Raw genomic sequence first — 20,484 nt, 5'->3', positions numbered from 1 at the left:
CAACAACAATTGAATTATGGCGAGGTCTATCTGAGCTGCTGGGCTGAAAGTAGATTTGATTTGAATTTGTCAGTGATATTCATACAAAGGGTCCACTATTGAACCCAATCACCAGTATACCAAATTGCATGATATTATTTTATTTTGGGAAGTTGCCGTTAGATGAGATCAGCAATTTTTAGTCATACAAACATGTAAACGTGTTGATTATTTTTAGTTCACCAGGTGATTATTACTGAGTTGGTGAACTGTCATTGTCCTTCGGCTCCAATGTAACCAACACTGAGTTCAATGAATTATGGAATTAGACAAAATGATGGCTATTGTGGAAAACATGACAGCTGATGTAGAGACATTCAAGCCCCTGTACCTCATTTAATGAGTCAAATCTGTGAGTTTATGTCCTATAGGTAAATATAATTTCTATAGATGGAACAAGTCACAAACACAACCATGAAGGATATTTATGAAAAGTATCTAAATGTTAGTGTCAAGACATTTTATGCATTGATTCACATTGACAATACCCATTTCATAGGTTTCTTATGTAAGAAGGAACTGCAGATGCTGGTTTAAACCGAAGATAGACACAAAAAGCTGGAGTAACTCAGCGGGACAAGCAGCATCTCTGGAGAGAAGGAATGGGTGACATTTCAGGTTGAGACTCTTCATCAATCTGAAGAAGGGTCTTGACCTGAAATGTAACCCATTATTTCTCTCCAGAGATGTTGCCTGTCCCGCTGAGTTACTCCAGCTTTTTGTGTCTTGTCTCGGTATAGTCTTTCTAAAAGAGATTCAGAGTGGAGGTTTGACATCTCCCAATTAAAGGGAAATACTGGACTGTAATATCCATTTATCCAAGACCCAAAGAGCAGCCGTGTAGACAATAGATGACAAAAATAGAGACTGTTGGAGTGAACACTTTCCAAATAATCAGGAACAACTTATGATGGATGCAGCCAAGACAGCATTCTCATCAACCAACGTGTCATATCTGTTAGTGCGTAAAACCATTGGAGTAGTAGTGAAGAGCATAAATACCCAATGCAATATTTCCATTCCCACATTGTTTAAAGGTAGTTGATAATTTCCAGAACTCCTCTGACGAGTCACTCTGTAGTATATTTTCTTCATGTCCTTGAAGCATTGGCCCAAGTGTCCAGTACTGTAGAGCTGACATTGAAGGAAGGACTGGTAACGAGTGCAGTCACTGAAGCCATTTCTGGAGAGATGATTTCCACTATAGTCACATATGTTCCAGTCAAAAAGCCAATGATTCCTATCAGTGCTATGAGGATGTCCTTCAGAAGCAACCAGATGGAGACACCTTCTCCAGAAAAGGTGATGATCTCCAGAATGGGAGGGAAGATGAGAGCCAGAGCGCTGCTGCTGACGGCTCCTACGAATGAAATCACTAAATCAAGGCGTGGAATTAAAATAGCTGTGGCACCTGGATAAAAATCAGGAACAAATATGCAGAATTTAATTAAAGAAAATATTATATGCATAAAACCCATATAGCAACATGCTTATTGAACTAAAAACATTTGAATACCTTTAACATTAAACGGAATACAAATAAAACATGTTGGAAATTTAAGACATTTTTAAAACCACGCAGCAGATTTTTCAAAGTTAGTTTGGAACTATTATTACGAGAGCAATTAATGACTCAATCTGCTCCACTCGTACTATTAAAAGGATTATGCACATGAGCTTGGGGATAGTGCTGACTTTCTAAAAAGCAGAACAAAACAGAAAAAGAAACTGCTAATAACTCTCAATGACTATGAAAATCCAGATTTCAATCATTTGTCCCCTCCTTTCAATTCCTTTGTAATTCAATTTGCTTCGCACCACCAATTCATTTCCTTTTAATCTTCTCCAATAGCCCTCTATATGTGAAATGCACACTCGTCCATACGTTTCCTCATCTACTAAATCTCAAAGAACTAATAGGCTGTCAGCTTTCTTTATATCTCAATCCATTATCAATTCAATCTGTTTGTGTACTGTGTTCTGCACACAAACTGGTGCCCTCTATCTACTAATGGCTTCATAGTTCAACAGAGGATATTGCAACAAACAGATGAAGCTGATAGTCTCTGGCTACCATTGCCAAATAAGTGGCTTGGTCAGCTTTCCCCCAAGAAACGATGGCTGACTTCAACTCACAGATAACTTTCAGAGCTTTTCCAGAGAACTCATTGCACAGATAAATATCTGCATAATAATATAATTTAGAAAATAACTCCAGCAATCACATGTATGCTGGTTGGTAATCATTGCAATAACTAGATGGTGCCAACATGTAAAAATGCAAATGGAACTACAAGTATTACAGTGGGTTCCAAGCAGTTAAACATATGCTTCCTGGCAAAGTTGTAGCTTGAGCAGATTATATTGTAGAAATAATTAACATCTTATTTTACCTCATAACACCGAAGGAGGTCATTTGGTCCCTATCACAGACATTCTCTGTCCTCAGCAGAGGCCTCACCTATGTTCCCTTCCGTCCCCACCTCAATGAGTTCTGTATCCGCCACAATGTGGACACAGAACTCTTCCGTCGCCTCCACATCCAAGCATTTTTCCATGGGAAGGAGTCCTCACCCCCTAGTGATGATCACTTCTCCCGTCTCCAACGGACCCCCTCCTCTTGGACTCCCCCTCATGGCCATCTACCTGCCCAAAATCCACAAACCTGACTGTCCTGGCAGACCCATTGTTTCTGCTTGTTCTTGTCCCACCAAACTTATTTCCACATACCTCGAGTCCATCCTATCCCCCGAGGTCAAATCCCTCCCTACCTTAATCCAAGACACCTCACACGCTCTTTGTCTCCTCCATGACTTCCGTTTTCCAGGCCCCCACTCCCTCATCTTCACCATGGATGTCCAGTCACTCTACACCTCCATCCCCCACCAGGAGGGTCTTAAAGCCCTCCATTTCTTCCTCGACCGCAGAACCAACCAATCCCAATCTACTAATACTCTCCTCCGCCTAGTAGAGCTGGTCCTTACCCCCAACAACTTTTCCTTTGACTCCAAGGCGTAGCTGTGGGCACACGCATGGGCCCCAGCTATGCCTGCCTCTTTGTAGATTACGTCGAACAATCCTTGTTCCAGGCGTACCGTGGCCCTATCCCCGACCTCTACCTCAGCTACATTGATGACTGCATTGGTGTTACCTCTTGCACCCATGGAGAACTCACTGACTTCATCCGCTTCACCACTAACTTCCATCCGCCACTCAAATTCACGTGGACCATTTCTGACATCTCCCTACCATATCTGGACCTCACTATCTCCATCACAGGTAACAGACTACTGACCGACATCTACTACAAACCCACTGACTCCCATGGCTATCTGGACTACACTTCTTCCCACCCTGCTTCCTGTAAGGACTCTATCCCCTACTCCCAATTCCTCTGTCTACGCTGCATCTGCACCCAGGATGATGTGTTTCAAACCAAGGCATCGGAGATGTCCTCATTCTTTAGGGAACAGGGGTTCCCCTCCTCGCCTACAGATGAAGCTCCCACCAGGGTCTCCTCTATATCCTGTAGCTCCGCTCTCACCCCCCATCCCCCCACTAGTAACAAGGACAGTCCCCCTTGTCCTCACCTTCCACCCTACCAGCTGTCACATACAACAGATAATCCTCCGACATTTTCGCCACCTCCAACGGGATCCCACCACTGGCCACATCTTCCCATCTCCTCCCCTTTCGGCTTTCCGCAGAGACCGCTCCCTCCGTAACTCCCTGGTCAATTCGTCCCTTCCCACCCAAACCACCCCCTCCCCTGATACTTTCCCTTGCAATCACAGGAAATGCTACACTTGTCGCTTTACCTCTCCCCTCGACTCCATCCGATGACCCAAGCAATTGTTCCAGGTGAGGCAGAGGTTGACCTGCACCTCCTCCAACCTCATCTATTACATCCGCTGTTCCAGGTGTCAACTGTTCTACATCGGTGAGACCAAGCGCAGGCTTGGCGATCGCTTCGCCCAACACCCCCACTCAGTTCGCACTAAACAACCAGATCTCCCGGTGGCTCAACACTTCAACTCCCCCTCCCATTCCGAATCCGACGTTTCTATCCTGGGCCTCCTCCATGGCCAGAGTGAGTCCCACCGCAAATTGGAGGAGCAGCACCTCATATTTCAGGTACTTCACTCTTGGGTAGTTTACACCCCAGTGGTGTGAACATTGACTTCCCCAATTTCAGGTAGTCCCGGCTTTCTTCCTTCTTCCCCTTCCCTTCCCAGCTCTCCCACAGCCTACTGTTTCCGCCTCTTCCTTTATTTTTCCCGCCCCCCCCCCCCCACATCAGTCTGAAGAAGCGTCTCGACCCGAAACGTCGCCTATTCCTTCGCTCCATAGATGCTGCCTCGCCTGCTAAGTTTATCCAGCATTTTTGTCTACCTCCTCTGTTCTTTTAACCTCTTCCCACTCTCTGCAACTTTACAGAATTGATTTCCCACTTTGTTGAGTTCGGTGAAAAGGCCCAAAATTACACAAAATGCTAGAGTAATCCAGCGGGTCAAGCAGCATTTCTGGAGCATCCTCCGTCTACGCCGCATCTGCACCCAAGATGAGGTATTCCATACTAGAACATCCGAGAAGTCCTCATTCCAAGGTGGTGGCGCTGCGTCTGTGACTCGTCTGCAGTCTATCGCATTCTCTTCTTTGGCTTATCGTTAATGTTAGATGGATGTAATAGTCTATTTTTAGTTGTGTATTATGTGGAGGGAAAACGTTTTTTAATCTCTTTTTTCAACGGAGACGCGACTTTTATTCCATCTCGTATCTCCGTTCACGCTGCGGCCTAACATCGAGGAGCTGGGCGACCTCCAACTGGGATCAACCTTGAGGGTTCCGGTCACAGAGCGTGTGGACTCACGGAGCTGGCTGACATTCAGAGGCTGTGGTGGTGCTGCAATTGTGGCCGCTACTTTCGGAGGCTTCGGCCGCTTGCCCTGTGGTCAGTAACATCGGGAGCTCGCAGGTCAATGGTTGGCGACCGACCTTTCGGGAGCTCCAGCCACAGCAGCTTTGCCGCCCCTAATCGCAAGGCTTGAAGAAGAGTCGGATGATTATCCATGTTCTCCAGAGATGCTGCCTGACCTGTTGAATAACTGCAGCACTTTGTGTCATTTTGTGCATTAACCAGTATCAGCAGTTCTTTATTTCTACCGATGAAAAGTCCTCTATCTGAGCATCAATTCGTGTATTATGATCCTGCTTGACCTGCTCAGTGATTCCAGGGCCTTTTGTTCTTGGTTTGGATTTCCAACATCTGCAGTTTTTTGTTCCCACTATTTAGGAGTTATGACAGATCATCTGTGCAGAGCTAACCAAAACGTTTCTATAACCATGCTGGTGAACTCATCTCCCACCCAGAGTTTGACCCAGCCAGTTTCAACAGCTCATCAGGTGACATTCCTTAACCAGAAGTTTCTGGCCTGGAGACATCCACCAACACCAGATAAGTCCACTCCCCAACTCCACAAGAAAACTCCTAAAAGGAGATGTCTTTATTACATAGGGACATAGAAAATAAGTGCAGGAGTAGGCCATTCGGCCCTTTGAGCCAGCGACGCCATTCAATATGATCATGGCTGATCAGTACCCTCGTTCCTGCTATCTCCCCATATCCCTTGATTCCGTTAGTCCTAAGAACGAAAACTAACTCTCTCTTGAATATATCGGCCAAACTTAGCCTACAGCGTGTCTCCTGCTTATTTGTTAAATCTTCCAAATCCTTGGCCTTCGTTTCATCTCTCCCTTTGTCCATTAATTGAAAAGCCACTGAGAGAAAGGGAGTATTTTCTTTATCAACCAAGGTTTCTTCAAGTCAGCCACTATTGAGGACACAGTTAGAATATTTATGGTTATTACAAAACCCACTGATATAAGCATGTTCCAGACTCGCAACAAATTCTATTGAATGCCTCGGTTATATCAGACAACTGTAGTCTTTTATAAGATATTGACTAGCTGTTACCTTGAATTCATGAAGTGTAGCTGTATAAACAAAGACCCCAGGACGACAGTAGTTGCCATGTTTACACAGACTGCAGCCACTTGGAACAAGTGTGTCTCGAAACTAACTGCGCTATTTATACAGACAATGATTTTTTTAACAAGCACATATATAAAGATACAGCTGTTTCATATTGGGACACAATAAATGTGACAGTTGATGCATTCTGGGATACTTAGCCAAAAGTACTGTGAGCACAATGAGACAGATGAGACGATGAACTATTGATTAGATTTCCACCCATGCCAAAAGGGAGTGATAGATAGGGAATACAAATAAATGTGAAATGTACTAAGTGGCTGAAAACCTGTAGGAAGCAGACAAGGTTCACTAAACATTTTAGATTTAAAAAGACACAAGTGACCGCAGGAGCCAAAAAAAAACTAAAATGCTGGAGAAACTCAGTGGGGCAGCATTTGTGCAGGAAAATGGACAGTCAATGTTTCAGTGCTCCTAAAGTGGCCTCCTCTACATTGTTGAGACCTAATACCTACAAGACTTTGCCGAGCACATGCACTCTATCTGCAATGGTCACCTCGAGCACCCACTTGAATGGCATTTTATTTCCTCTTCAAATTCCACAGAGTTTATACGTCTTCCCTGTGACCTGCGTGGATTTTCTCTGGGATCTCTGGTTTCCTTCCACACTCCAAAGAGAAACGGGTTTGTAGGCTATTTGGCTTGGTAAAATTGTAAATTGTCCCGAGTGTGTAGGAGGATAGTGTTAGTGTGCAGGGATCGCTGGTCGGCGCGGACTCGGTGGGCCGAAGGTCCTGTTTCCGCACTGTATCTCTAAACTAAACTAATTTACGACAGAGCCAGGAAGAAGACATTTGAACTACAAGGACGTCAAGGGGTATGGAGCGGGGAAGCTGAAAAATGGTAAACAGTCCTAGATTGGGTCCTGTATAACCCATTACATGGAAGAGTGGGCTTTAGGGACTGAATGGCCTACATCTGCTCTTGTTTATTATGTTCTTATATTCAATGATGAATCCATTGATTAATATCAACTAAAGCATTTAAATTCATCAAGTTTGTTTTATTATGTTTCGCCAAACATTAGTAAGTTGCAGGGATTACCCCCTCCCCAGATACTTAACCTTGCACCAGCAGGAGATGTAACACCTGCCCATAAACCTCTTCCCTTATATTCATCTGAGACCTTCCAGTTGAGACAGAGGTTCACATGCACCTCCTCTAAACTCATCTACTGTATTTGGTGTGGCCTCATTAACATTAGCAGGCCAAGCGTAGACTTGGCGACCGTTTCGCCGAACACTTGTGCCCGGTCCGCCAATGTCTGCTGGATCTCTTGGTGACTAATCTTTGTAACACCTCTTCCCATCCACACACTGACCTTTCTGTCAAGCACCTCCTCCATTGGCAGAGTGAAGCCACAAGCAAACTGCATGAAAAACACATATATTCCACTTGGCGAGCATGCAACCCAATTCTACGAACATTGAATTCTCCAGTTTTAGGCGACTAACATACTAGTACATGCTCTTTTCCCCCTCTCCTCGCTTAAAGCTACCTGGATGCATACCTTGAGCTACCCAGATGCATTTCTCCCTTTCCCCTATCCCCCATCCCCTTCCATTGATATTCCTTCCAGTTGCTTCACATTTCATACTTCTATCCTTATCTCCCACCTTTTCTCTTTTCCAGGCTTTTTTCAACTATCTGCTAATCAACTCCCTCCTCCCCTCCCCCTCCTCACCTGTATCCACCTATCACTTGCCAGGCTCTGTTCCATCCTCACCTCTCTTCCAGCTTTCTCGCCCCGACGACAATCATTCTAAAGAAGGGTCTCAACCCAAAACGTCGCCTATCCATGTTCTCCACAGATGCTGCCTGACCCGCTGAGGTACTCCAGCTCGTGTTTAAGAAAGAACTGCAGATGCTGGAAAGATCGAAGATAGACAAAAATTCTGGAGAAACTCAGCGGGTGAGGCAACATCTATGGAGAGAAGGAAATAGGCAATGTTTCGGGTTGAGACCCTTCTTCAGACTCCAGCTCTTTCCATAAACCAGCATCTGCAGTTCCTTGTGCCTCACTGTTTTATTACTGTAATGATTCTGTTTAGACTGAGAACATCGTTATAAGTATGATAATCACAGCCCATTTCACTTTGCAACCATTTGGTTGATCTGTGTATGTCATGGTACTTTTACTAAACCTTTCGCCAAACTTATTTCTTTTACTTTTAATTTATTTTTTATGGTGTTGCATAAAAGTCTGTTTAGAGACAGCCTTATTTAAAAGTCTTGACACCATCAGCAGCTATCAGGGAATACTGCTTGCAAGTTCTCTGACAGATGCACGTCAGTGCATTAACTCAGTCACTGCAGACAGTCAAGGGCCCGTCCCACTTTGCGATATTATGAGCGACGACAGGCGTCAGTGACTGACGCCCGATGTTGCCTAAAGGCCATCAAGTAGGTTTAGGAGAAAATACTCTGTGGAGTCATTTAAGTTACTGGGAACCATCATCTCCAAGGACCTTAAATGGGGGGCTACCCCCGATTGCACTGTCAAAAAGGCACAACAGAGGATATACTTCCTGCGACAGCTGAGGAAGCACAATCTGCCAGAGGCAATGATGGTCCAATTCTATATGGCCCTCACCTTCTCCATCATGGTCTGGTTTGGCTCAGCCACCAAGAACGACATCCGGAGGCTGCAGTGAATCGTCCGATCAGCTGAGAAGGTTATTGGCTGCAACCTTCCCTCCATTGATGAACTGTACACAGCAAGGGCCTGTACACAGAAGCGAGCGGGTAAGATCATCTCTGACCCCTCTCACCCTGGCCACAACCTCTTTGAATCACTTCCCTCTGGAAGGCGACTCCGGACTGTCAAAGCTGCCACAGCCAGACATAAAAACAGCTTTTTCCCATGAGTAGTTGCTCTACTCCATAACCAAAAATCTGTAGCCTCCTTTTGCTCTGGTATTTTACTTAATTCACATGTTTAATCAATAATGTTTCATTATTAATGTTTAATGTTTTATGTGTCATTCCTAACTGTATGTCGTTGTCACTTGCGGGCGGAGCACCAAGGCAAATTCCTTGTATGTGAATACTTGGCCAATAAACTTATTCATTCATTTATTCATTCATTCATTCATTCAAGTAGTACGACAGGATAAGACACAACCGTGTCAAGGTACGACACTCTGCGTCACCATGCGTCACCATAGCACAGGACACGCATCACCATAGCACAGGACACGCGTCACAATGCGTCGCCATAGGACGGTATGCAACAGCATATGACAGCATAGAACAGTGCCTGTGACGTCACAGCCATCAAGCGGCATCAATGTACGTCCACCCGCGACACGATACGGCAAGATACGACAGGTTGCGTCATCTGGGGCACATGACGTCATTCGATTACCCAGCTTCCCTATAAATCATGATGCATCGTTGTCGCTTATTGACGCATGGTGACGCATTGTGACGCACGATGACGCACAATAAATTAGCATAGGCAATGAATGTGCGTCACCACACGTCACCCGTACGTCATCGTGCAAAAGGGCGCACGACATGATAAGACACACAGATGTCGCACGACGATTTTGAACATTCCAAAATCCTAGGGCGGCATGGAGACACCGCGCATCACCTGCGCGTCACTACATGCGTCACCACGCGTCACGACCCTACCACGACGCGGCAACCTCTTTTCAGGCTGTCGTCTAAAATGGCGCCCAAATGGGACAGGCCCTTTAGATTAGGAGTTGGCCGCCATTTTTTACCTGTGTAATACTTACCTCAGTTGAGCCTTTCAGTAAAATTATATCAGTGGTTCTGACCTGTTTCCTTTATTGTTCAACCAAAGATTCACCTCCTCTCTAACTGACACAGCATGTAATTACACTATTCTTGTGCGCGAGCAAACTTTCTCTCCTTCCTCTCCCTCAAAATCAAGATCTGATTCTTCTTAACCTGTCATTATGCCCACCAAAGACTTCATTCTCTGCAATTTCTATCATCTCCAGCTTGAGACCAAACATAGTTGTTGCTCCTCTACTCAGTTTGGTATTCAAAGAGAATCATTCGCATCACAGAACTCTGGTTCACTCCTCCATTATCCTTATCCACGTCAACAAGGAGTTGTAATACTCAACCTCCAACCCTCACCATCCCCACCATTCATGGTCAAGATGATGTAATAAATCACTCCCACTATCCAGAATACCGCGTTCACTGCTTACAAAGTTGTCTCCTCCACACTGGGTGATCACTCTAATGAACAACTCAGCTCAACCTTCAAGTCTGAAGAAGGATCTCAACCCGAAATGTCACCAATTCCTTCTATCCAGAGATGCTGCCTGTCCCACTGAATTACTCCAGCATTTTATATCTATCGCCAATCTTCAAGGCTTCTGTTTTACTGTCATTTTATTCTCTATTCCACCGCAGTCACTGCCTCCTATACTATTTCCTGTATCAATTAATTAATTAATCTCTGTATCTTGCTTTGATTTTCTGTTTCTGGGGGCCTGGCTTTTAAACTAGTGTTGTGCTTTAGGTTTTGCTTTTGTTGCTAAAAGCAATTATTTAAAGAAGCGTGTTTCTGAGAAACAATTGTCAGTTTTATTATTGCATCAATAGATTGTAGGTTCACACTACATTGATCTCACCATCATCATTTTGCTGGGCAACAATTTCATTTTTTGTGAATGGAGTAAATGCAGACAGAGGAGACTGCAGTGAGGGTGTTCGCAAATTTACACCATACTATTACCAGGACTGCCAACATTGGGTGAGAGTTGAGAGTGAGAATTTGTGAGGGAGCGTTGCGACCGGCGGGGGGGGGGGGGGGGGGGGGGGGGGGGGGGGGATGGGAGGAGGGTGTTCAGGTTTTTTGGGTTACGGCCGTAGGTTGCCGAACCCTGTCCTAGATGTTTGGCCTCATTGTGGTCCTCCCCATGCTTTACAACCGATTCACCTGGTTAGTTTTATCTCCGGCTGCTTCATGTTGTCGGCGGCTGCACATCCAACCAAGAAAGAAGAGAAGAGAAGAGGATGCGACGTCACTCACAGCCGCCAACTGACGCTCTTCCCCAGACTGCACAGATCGCTGCGATATGGCGCAAAAAGACAAACTGTGCAGGGACTGAAGACAGCGTTGTCACATCTAAGGCCATGATGTGACAACAGACGCACAGGGAGACACATACACAAAGGAAGACACACACACACACAGGGAGACAGACACACACACACACACACACACACAGGGAGACAGACACACACACACACACACAGGGAGACAGACACACACACACACACACAGGGAGACAGACACACACACACACACAGGGAGACAGACACACACACACAGGGAGACACACACACAGGGAGACACACACACACAGGGAGACACACACACACACACAGGGAGACAGACACACACACACAGGGACACACACACACAGGGAGACACACACACACAGGGAGACACACACACACACAGGGAGACACACACACACACACACACACACACACATACACACACACACACACACAGGGATACACACACAGGGATACACACACAGGGATACACACACACACACACACACACCTTTCCTTCCCCCCCTCCATCCTCCCTCTCCCTCCCTCTCTTTCCTCCCCTCCCTCTTTCCTCCCCTCCCGTGTGAGTTGAAGGGCAGGAGGGAGGGAGGGAGCGAGGTTGCCGCGGTAGCCGGAAGTGCAGCGCTCGCAGACGGCACACAAAAGCGCTGACACCCGCTGCCCGGGACCGACGCGCTTCCCCAATCCGTGCAGACCGCTGTCATGTGGCGCGAACTTGAGACAAACTGTGCAGCAAAGATCCTATAGCTCCGCTATAGGATCTTTGCTGTGCAGGGACTGAAGACAGCCTGTCAGCGTGAGAATTCTGTTTTCAGCGTGAGGGCGTGAGAATTGGCTGAAATGCGTGAGTGTCACGCTCAAAGCGTGAGAGTTGGCAGCCCTGTTATTACTGACACCAGCATCTATCCAAGTGATTTTAAAATAAACACAAAAGAAGATAGACACAAAATGCTGGAGTAACTCAGCGAGTCAGGCAGCATCTCTGGAGAAAAGGAATAGGTGACGTTTCGGGTCGAGACCCTTCCTTAGCCTGAGAGTCAGGGGAGAGGGTAACTGGAGGTATGAAAAGGTTCAGAACAAAAAAGTAAACACAGATGGTCTGACTCCAGGCTCCATATCTCTGCATGACCTGCTGAGTATTTCCAGATTTCTCTTTTTACTTTAAATTTCTACATTCCAATTTGTTTTTAATTGTTTGTATTCCAAGAATGAGGTACAAACAGTGAATGGGATATGTGGGCAACAATGACAGGCCTGACTACCAGCATGAATAAACACAAAAAGACAAATAAAGCCTGGATTATATATATCGAACTCTACATTAACAAAGTGTGTCACCTGAAATGTGTCCGTGTTTGCCTGGAGTGTGACTTAAACCTGCAATGGACAATAGACAATAGATGCAGGAGTAGGCCTTTCGGCCATTCGAGCCAACACTACCATTCACTGTGATCATGGCTAATCATCCACAATCAGTACACCGTTCCTGCCTTCTCCCCATATCCCCTGACTCCGCTATCTTTAAGAGCTCTATCTAACTCTCTCTTGAAAGCAACTTGTGTGGCAGGGTAGATGGATTTCAATGAAGGCTAATTTGGTCTCCCCAACAGATGAGCCAGACACACCACGAGGTCTCACTGCACTGGAAACTATTCCTAGGTAGGGCCAACATTGGGTGAGGCCCCATCGTCCCAGACAGGTTCATAAGATCATAAGAGATAGAAGTAGAATTAGGCCATTTGGCCCATCAAGTCTACTCCGCTTTTCAATCATGGCTGATCTATCTTTTCCTCCTAACCCCATTCTCCTGCCTTCTCCCCTTAACCTCTGACATCAGCACTAATCAAGAATCTATCTATCTCTGCCTTAAATATATCCACTGACTTTGCCTTCACAGCCTTCTGTGACAAAGAATTCCACAGATTCACCACCCTCAGTCTCAAGAAATTCCAGAGGTTCTCCTCTGCCATCAGTGGACAGGGAGTAAAGGAGTGGAAGATTCCAAGCAAGGAAGCCCCACAACTTGTATAGACTGCAATAGTAAGAAAAGTAATTATGGAACCTCGTTCCTCCTGACGCAGCTTCTTGCCGGCGTACGCCTAGCACGTGGCATTGCGCGGTGACGTCACCGCCCAGCATGCCGTTTCGTGATGACGTCACCGCCCGACGCCTTGCGACGTCCAAATTCAGTCGGCCCGCCTCCTGCCCAGCTGATTAGTGTGTTTAACGTAAATTACATCACGCGCAAACTTTGCGCTACTTACCGCAAACTTAACGCAAACTCCGCTTCCGTTAGGACGCGCTAGACGCATGCAATCGCATGCTGGTGGAACAGGCCTTTAAGTAAATAAGTGGCGGCATGGTGGGGCAGCGTCAGAGTTGTTGCTTTACAGCACCAGCATTCGATCCCAACTACCGGTGCTGTCTGTACGGAGTTTGTACTTTCTCCCCGTGAACTGTGTGGGTTTTCCCCGAGATCTCCGGTTTCCTCCAAAGTCGTACAGATTTGTAGGCAAATTGGCTGAGTAAAATTGTAAATTGTCCTTAGCGTCTGTAAGATAGTGTTATGTGTTAATCTGTGCAGGGATTGCTAGTGGGTGGGGACTCGTTGGGCCGAAGGGCCTGTTTCCGCGCTGTATCTCTAAACTAAACTAAAAACTAATCTTGATTCAACGTGGCCTAGGGCTTCTAAGTTCACCACAAACTGTTTGGTTACATCACTGGGCGCTCCATTTATGCTGTTTAGTCGGGCCTGGGGATTCCTACTTCTTTTCCTCCACCCTGCCCCTTTGTTAACCCCATTGGAAAATTTGTAACCCACATCACAACTCTAACTTGAAAGACACTTTAGTCACACTGCTCTAGCTGAGACCAATCCAAAACTGATTCTTAAGCACACCTCTATTCGTATTTCTATGCTCTCTGACAACTTACTAACAGATCCAAACTTCATGAAATGACAACCATGAGGTAAAACAGTGCCTGTTCTGAGAGCGTGGCCAATATTTAAAATGAGATGGAGGATGTGGGTGAGATTGCAAACACAACCCCCCTGCTAAAATTATTAGCAGGGACAACCTCTTCCGCACAATGCATATCAATTGCGTGCAGGATTTTCATCCCTATTAATAAGCAGGACAAGTGGTGGTGGAAATTGGAAAAGGAATTGCTTAGCAGGTTATCTATGAAGGAGGTTGAGTAAATGAAAGAGTTGAGCTCTCAGCTCACCTCGACCATTGTGTTTTGTGCTCCTGACAATTTTATAAGGATCTTCAACGTGATTTGAAGCTTCACGGGTCACTTTATGAAAGACAGAATTAGTTTAAAAAAATGGGTCTGCATTTAAAGATGAACTCTACATCATATCATCTTTAAAACACGGAAATGAAACTTCCCTCCGCTAACTGATGTAAGCTCACTCTGTCATTTAAAACACCCACTAAAAGTGCACGTCTCATTTTCTGGTAGCATGAATATAACTGATTTTTACTTTTCATTTATTCCTGTCAGTTATGCCTTATTACACCCACATCAGGATCATAATGAATTGCAAGTGCACCCCAATGCTACTGCTGACATAACACTGAAATCTAATTCAAGGTAGACAAAAATGCTGGAGAAACTCAGCGGGTGAGGCAGCATCTATGGAGCGAATCCAGCATTTTTGTCTACCTTCGATTTTTCCAGCATCTGCAGTTTGTTCTTAAACATGAAATCTAATTTATGTCATATTTGGGAAAATTTAGCCTGTAAAACTGAAAAGGTTTAAGCAATAACACACTATCATTTGAACAAATACGTGCAGTTGTAATATACTATCCATCTGGGGCTGCAGGTTAAAAGTGGAATTTTTTTTATTTACTGTATGGTCATCGATTGCATTTATGAGCACCTATGCCAAACGTGAAAATCCAAGCATATGTCAGTATTACCATGGTCCACACCATTTAGGTGTTCACCTTCCCAGTCTCCAGAAATATTGGACTATGTCACATCGGACCTGTACAGGCAATTCTGCTGTAGCACAATAGCTTCATTCCCAAGAAGAAACCTTGTATTATAGAAAAGAGCATTAGGAAAACCATTGTGTCAATGGACAATAATGGTTGGGGGGCTGGAGAATTTCAGATTCATGATAACAAACATATTTTCCATGCAGAATTTTCAATTTTAATAGCTTCAAGTTTATTTTTGCTACTGCAAGCTAAAAATACAAAAGGCTAGATGTGACATTATTTAATAGCATGTGCGGATGTGGCACCGACGGACTAGAGGCCGAAACAAGGAAGTCGAAGGCAAAGAACGGAATGGAAACGAGGACGAAACGACAATAAACCAAAAGAGTCCAAAGATGAAACGCCTACTAACCGAAAGGACGGGATGCCTAAATGCAAACTTACCAAAAGGGCGGGACGCCTAAAACCCAAGTAACCGAAAAGCTGCGTCGCCTAAAAGCAAACTTACCGAATGGCCGCTCTGTCGAAACGCCACCGACCCGAAAGGCAGTGTCGCCTACAAGCCAATGGGACAATGTTCATGCCTTCACAGTGATGTGATGGACGCGGGGGTCTGGACCATTCGCTGACAAGTCCTGCCCACCGGCAATGTCAAGTCCGTTATTGGACTTTTCTGTTGAGCGGCAGTCGGTCCTTTGGCCTGTAGGCGACGCTGCCTTTCGGGTCGGTGGCGTTTCGACAGAGCGGCCATTCGTTAAGTTTGCTTTTAGGCAACGCAGCTTTTTGGTTCCTTGGGATTTAGGTGTCCCGCCCTTTCGGTTAGTTTGCATTTAGGCGTCCCATCCTTTCGGTTAGTAGGCGTTTCGTCTTCGGACTCTTTCGGTTCATTGGCGTTTCGGCCTCGTTTCCATTCCGTTCTCTCGACTTCTTTGCTTCGGCTTCTTGTCTGTCGGCGCCACGTCCAGGTGCCATTTAATAGAGTATCATTGCATAATTGCCCATAAGCAATTGTAGTCAATTCTGGCCCTGTGAAACTGACAGGTCTGTACTAAAGGGACGACAGATGGCACAATGGGCTAAGTGTTCGGCTGGCAACCGGAAGGTAGCCGGTTCGAATCCCGCTTGGAGTTCATACTGTCGTTGTGTCCTTGGGCAAGACACTTCACCCACCTTTGCCTGTGAGTAAATGTGTGTGAATGTGTGTGAGTGATTGGTGGTGGTCGGAGGGGCCGTAGGCGCAGATTGGCAGCCACGCTTCCATCAGTCTGCCCCAGGGCAGCTGTGGCTACAGAAGTAGCTTACCACCACCGAGTGTGACTGAGGAGTGAATGAATAATGCGATGTAAAGCGCCTTGAGTATTAGAAAGGCGCTATATAAATCCCATCCATTATTACTATTATTAAAGGGCAAATAGTGAGGAGGCAATGATTATGATTTAGATAAAACATATTTATATCCACTCTTAACAATGAGAAATGAAAAATCATAAATCACATTATTGTGCTGCAGAAAGGATATAGCTAAATGTCACTGTAATTTTCATCGTAATGCTGACGATGTTGTGTTTTGTGTTTTACATTGTTTCATATGCATAAATGGTAAATGGGACCTCCAAAGTAAAGAGGGATCCCAGCCCAAATCGTCACCTATCCATATCCTCCAGGGATGCTGCCTGAATGTCTGAGTTACTCCAGCACTTTGTGTTCTACTACAAACTAAATGGCTGCTCGATGTTCAGTGAAAAGAAGAAGTACTGACATACTTGACTATATTTAAATCCATTTGCCTTCACTTTAAAGCGGCATTAAGGTTAAAGGATAGATTTCTGAGCCCTCAACACTGCTAACATATCCGGTCCACTATAATTGAGCTTTGCCAAAGTATATTCATGGGCTTGGCCGAGAGGATTGCAGCGTGCACTGCTGCATCAAATAACTGCAGTCACATTTCCCAGGATATAGTACATACCGAACATGCGTACCCTGGGACATGATTGCCTGACTTACGGATATATATACTATTACTAAAACTCTCATCTTGCAAACTCTTCCGGTTTGCGTTTTTTTAAATTTTTCGCAAAAACGGTATCCTATATCGCTAGGGTTTTCCCACCAACTTACTCACCGTTCTCCTCTGCTCCAGCGCACCAAGTTTTGTTCCGATTGGTGGAATATTACAAAAGTTATGAAGGTTTAAAAAATCGTGAGATCAACAGTTTGGTCTTCTTGCCTGTCAGTCACCATGAAGGTCACGCCCCTTCCGACACCCAATGTGTTAATCACCAGGCGGGGCAAGGAGAATAAATCCCGGAGGCGGGGCTGAGTCCACAAGCTGTGCTGATTGAGTGAGTCCACGAGCCGTGCGGAGGAGAATGACCGGCGAAGCGGCCGGCGAAGCGCCCAGCGCCCGCTGTGAGTTCCCATCGCACCCCAAACCCCTTCCCCTCTGGTCCACCTTGCTGGTTCCTGCCCCCCCCCGTAATATTGCACACTCCCCCATGGCTCTTCCCCGTCTTTTCTCTGAATCTCTCCCTCCCTGCCCCCACAACTCTCTTCCCCACACCCCAACACCCCCGTCGCACACACCCCTCCCTCCCACACTCCCCTCCTTCCACCCCTCACAACCCTCCCCCTGCCCACACACACATCCCTCTCCCACACATCCCACCCACACACCCCTCCCACATACCCCACATCCCCCCACAACCCCTCTGCCCACATACCCCCCTCCCACACATTTTTTGAGTGTGAGAAATTCTATATCACACCAGCCTTTTTTTCAGAATTTAGCAACTCAAAATGGGGATGCGTCTTCATTGCCGGGAAATACGGTAATTGTCGCGTCCTCACCAGGAATACAGTACGGTATCCCCCGCACCGTACCCTCTTCCCCCACATAAAAACACAAAAAAACACACTTTAACATAACTAAATAAACAAAAAAACAAAAAGATACCGGGCTGTAGGTGGAGGCTGCTGGCACCAGCGCCACCGGAAGTACAATACTTCCCTAGACGAGCGCTCTAATCTATCCTGCCAAAGCACTGCTGTAATATCTTCCCTGACAAGCAATGCAACACCTCCACATCTTGCCCCTCCAATTCTATCACACCTGAAGCAACGAAATCCTGGGATATTTAGATTCCAATCACAGCCATCCTGCAACCATGTTTCACTAATCGCCACAACATCATACTTCTGGCTGGCTGGACTATGGTGCCTTCCTCACCTTGGTGCCATTTATGTTATGTTGTGTCGTGGTCTTTCTGTGTTTGTGCTTTTTTTTAATTCAATTTTATTTTTAATATGTTTTATTATTTATTATTTATTTATTTTTATGATACTGCCTGTAAGGGAAATTCATTTCATTGTCTCTAATTGAGACAATGACAATAAATTGAATACAATACAATACAAAAAAACAATATTTGGGTGGAACTGAGAAATGGGAAAGGCAACACTTATAGGGGTGTATTATAGACCACCTAATGGGGAGCGAGAATTGGAAGAGCAAATATGTAAGGAGATAGCAGATATTAGTAGTAAGCACAAGGTAGTAATTGTGGGATATTTCAATTTTCCACAAATAGACTGGGAAACACATTCTGTAAAAGGGTTGGATGGTTTGGAGTTTGTCAAATGTGTGCAGGATAGTTTTTTGCAGCAATACATAGAGGTACCTACTAGAGAAGGGGCAGTGCTGGACCTCCTGTTAGGAAATGAGACAGGTCAGGTGGCAGAGGTATGTGTTGGGGAGCACTTCGGGTCCAGTGATCACAATACCATTAGTTTCAATATAATTATGGAGAAGATCGGAACTGGACCAAGGGATGAGATTTTTGATTGGAGAAAGGCTAACTTTGAGGAGATGCGAAATTATTTAAAAGGAGTGAGGACCTTTTTGAGGACCTTTTGTACAGAATCTTTATGTCCCTGTTCGGTTGAAAGGAAAGAGTAATAATTGGAAAGAGCCATGGTTTTCAAGGGAAATTGGACAATTGGTTCAGAAAAAGAGAGAGATCTACAATAATTATAGGCAGCATGGAGTAAATGAGGTGCTTGAGAATGTAAAAAGAATCTTAAGAAAGAAATTAGAAAAGCTAAAAGAAATATGAGGTTGCTTTGGCGAAATATGAGGTTGCTAAGGTGAAAGTAAATCCAAAGGGTTTCTACAGCTATATTAATAGCAAAAGGATAATGAGGGATAAAATTGGTCCATTAGAGAATCAGAGTGGACAGCTATCTGCAGAACCAAAAGAGATGGGGGAGATATTGAACAATTTATTTTCTTCGGTATTCACCAAGGAGAAGGATATTGAATTATGTGAGGTAAGGGAAACAAGTAGAGTAGCTATGGAAACTGAGGATCAAAGAAGAGGAAGTACTGACACTTTAAAAAAATATATCAAAGTGGATAAGTCTCCAGGTCCTGACAGGATATTCCCTGGGATATTGAGGCAAGATAGTGTAGAAATAGCAGGGGCTATGACAGAAATATTTCAAATGTCATTAGAAACTTGAATGGTGCCGGAGGATTGGCGTACTGCGCATATTGTTCCATTGTTTAAAAGGGTTCCAAGAGTAAACCTAGCAATTATAGACCTGTTAGTTTGACGTCAGTGGTGGGCAAATTAATGGAAAGGATACTTAGAGATAATAGATATAATCATCTGGATAAACAGGGTCTGATTAGGAACAGTCAACATGGATTTGTGCCTGGAAGGTCATGTTTGACTAATCTTCTTGAATTTTCTGAAGAGGTTACTAGGGAAATTGATGAGGGTAAAGCAGTGGATGTTGTCTATATGGACTTCAGTAAGGCCTTTGACAAGGTTCCACATGGAAGGTTGGTTAAGAAGGTTAAATTGTTGGGTATTAATAGTGGAGTAGCAAGATGGATTCAACAGTGGCTGAATGGGAGATACCAGAGAGTAATGGTGGATAACTGTTTGTCAGGTTGGAGGCCGGTGACTAGTGGGGTGCCTCAGGGATCTGTGTTGGGTCCACTGTTGTTTGTCATATACATCACTGATCTGGATGATGGTGTGGTAAATTGGATTAGTAAGTATGCAGATTATACTAAGATAGGTGGTGTTGTGGATAATGAAGTAGATTTTCAAAATCTCCAGAGATTTGGGCCATTTGGAAGAGTGGGCTGAAAGATGGCAGATGGAGTTTAATGCTGATAAGTGTGAGGTGCTACATCTTGTCAGGACAAATCAAAATAGGACGTACATGGTAAATTGAGGAATGCAGTTGAACAGAGGGATCTAGGAATAACTGCGCATAGTTCCTTGAAGGTGGAATCTCATGTAGATAGGGTGGTAAAGAAAGCTTTTGGTGTGCTGGCCTTTATAAATCAGA

At 45.0% G+C, this 20,484-nt stretch overlaps 1 protein-coding gene across 1 annotated transcript in view; it reads right to left on the bottom strand.

Moving 5' to 3' along the window:
* Positions 1–715: 715 nt before the first annotated feature.
* slc36a4 (solute carrier family 36 member 4) overlaps positions 716–20,484 on the bottom strand; it is a 290,588-nt gene continuing 270,819 nt past the window's right edge. The window contains exon 11 of the mRNA XM_033022426.1: positions 716–1,450. Coding sequence (XP_032878317.1) covers positions 1,131–1,450 — 320 coding nt within the window. The 3' untranslated portion in view covers positions 716–1,130. The remainder of the gene's footprint in view (positions 1,451–20,484) is intronic.

This window comes from Amblyraja radiata, chromosome 6 (assembly GCF_010909765.2).
Source record: "Amblyraja radiata isolate CabotCenter1 chromosome 6, sAmbRad1.1.pri, whole genome shotgun sequence".
Classification (NCBI taxonomy): domain Eukaryota; kingdom Metazoa; phylum Chordata; class Chondrichthyes; order Rajiformes; family Rajidae; genus Amblyraja; species Amblyraja radiata.
This window is presented reverse-complemented; position numbering and strand designations above follow the sequence as displayed.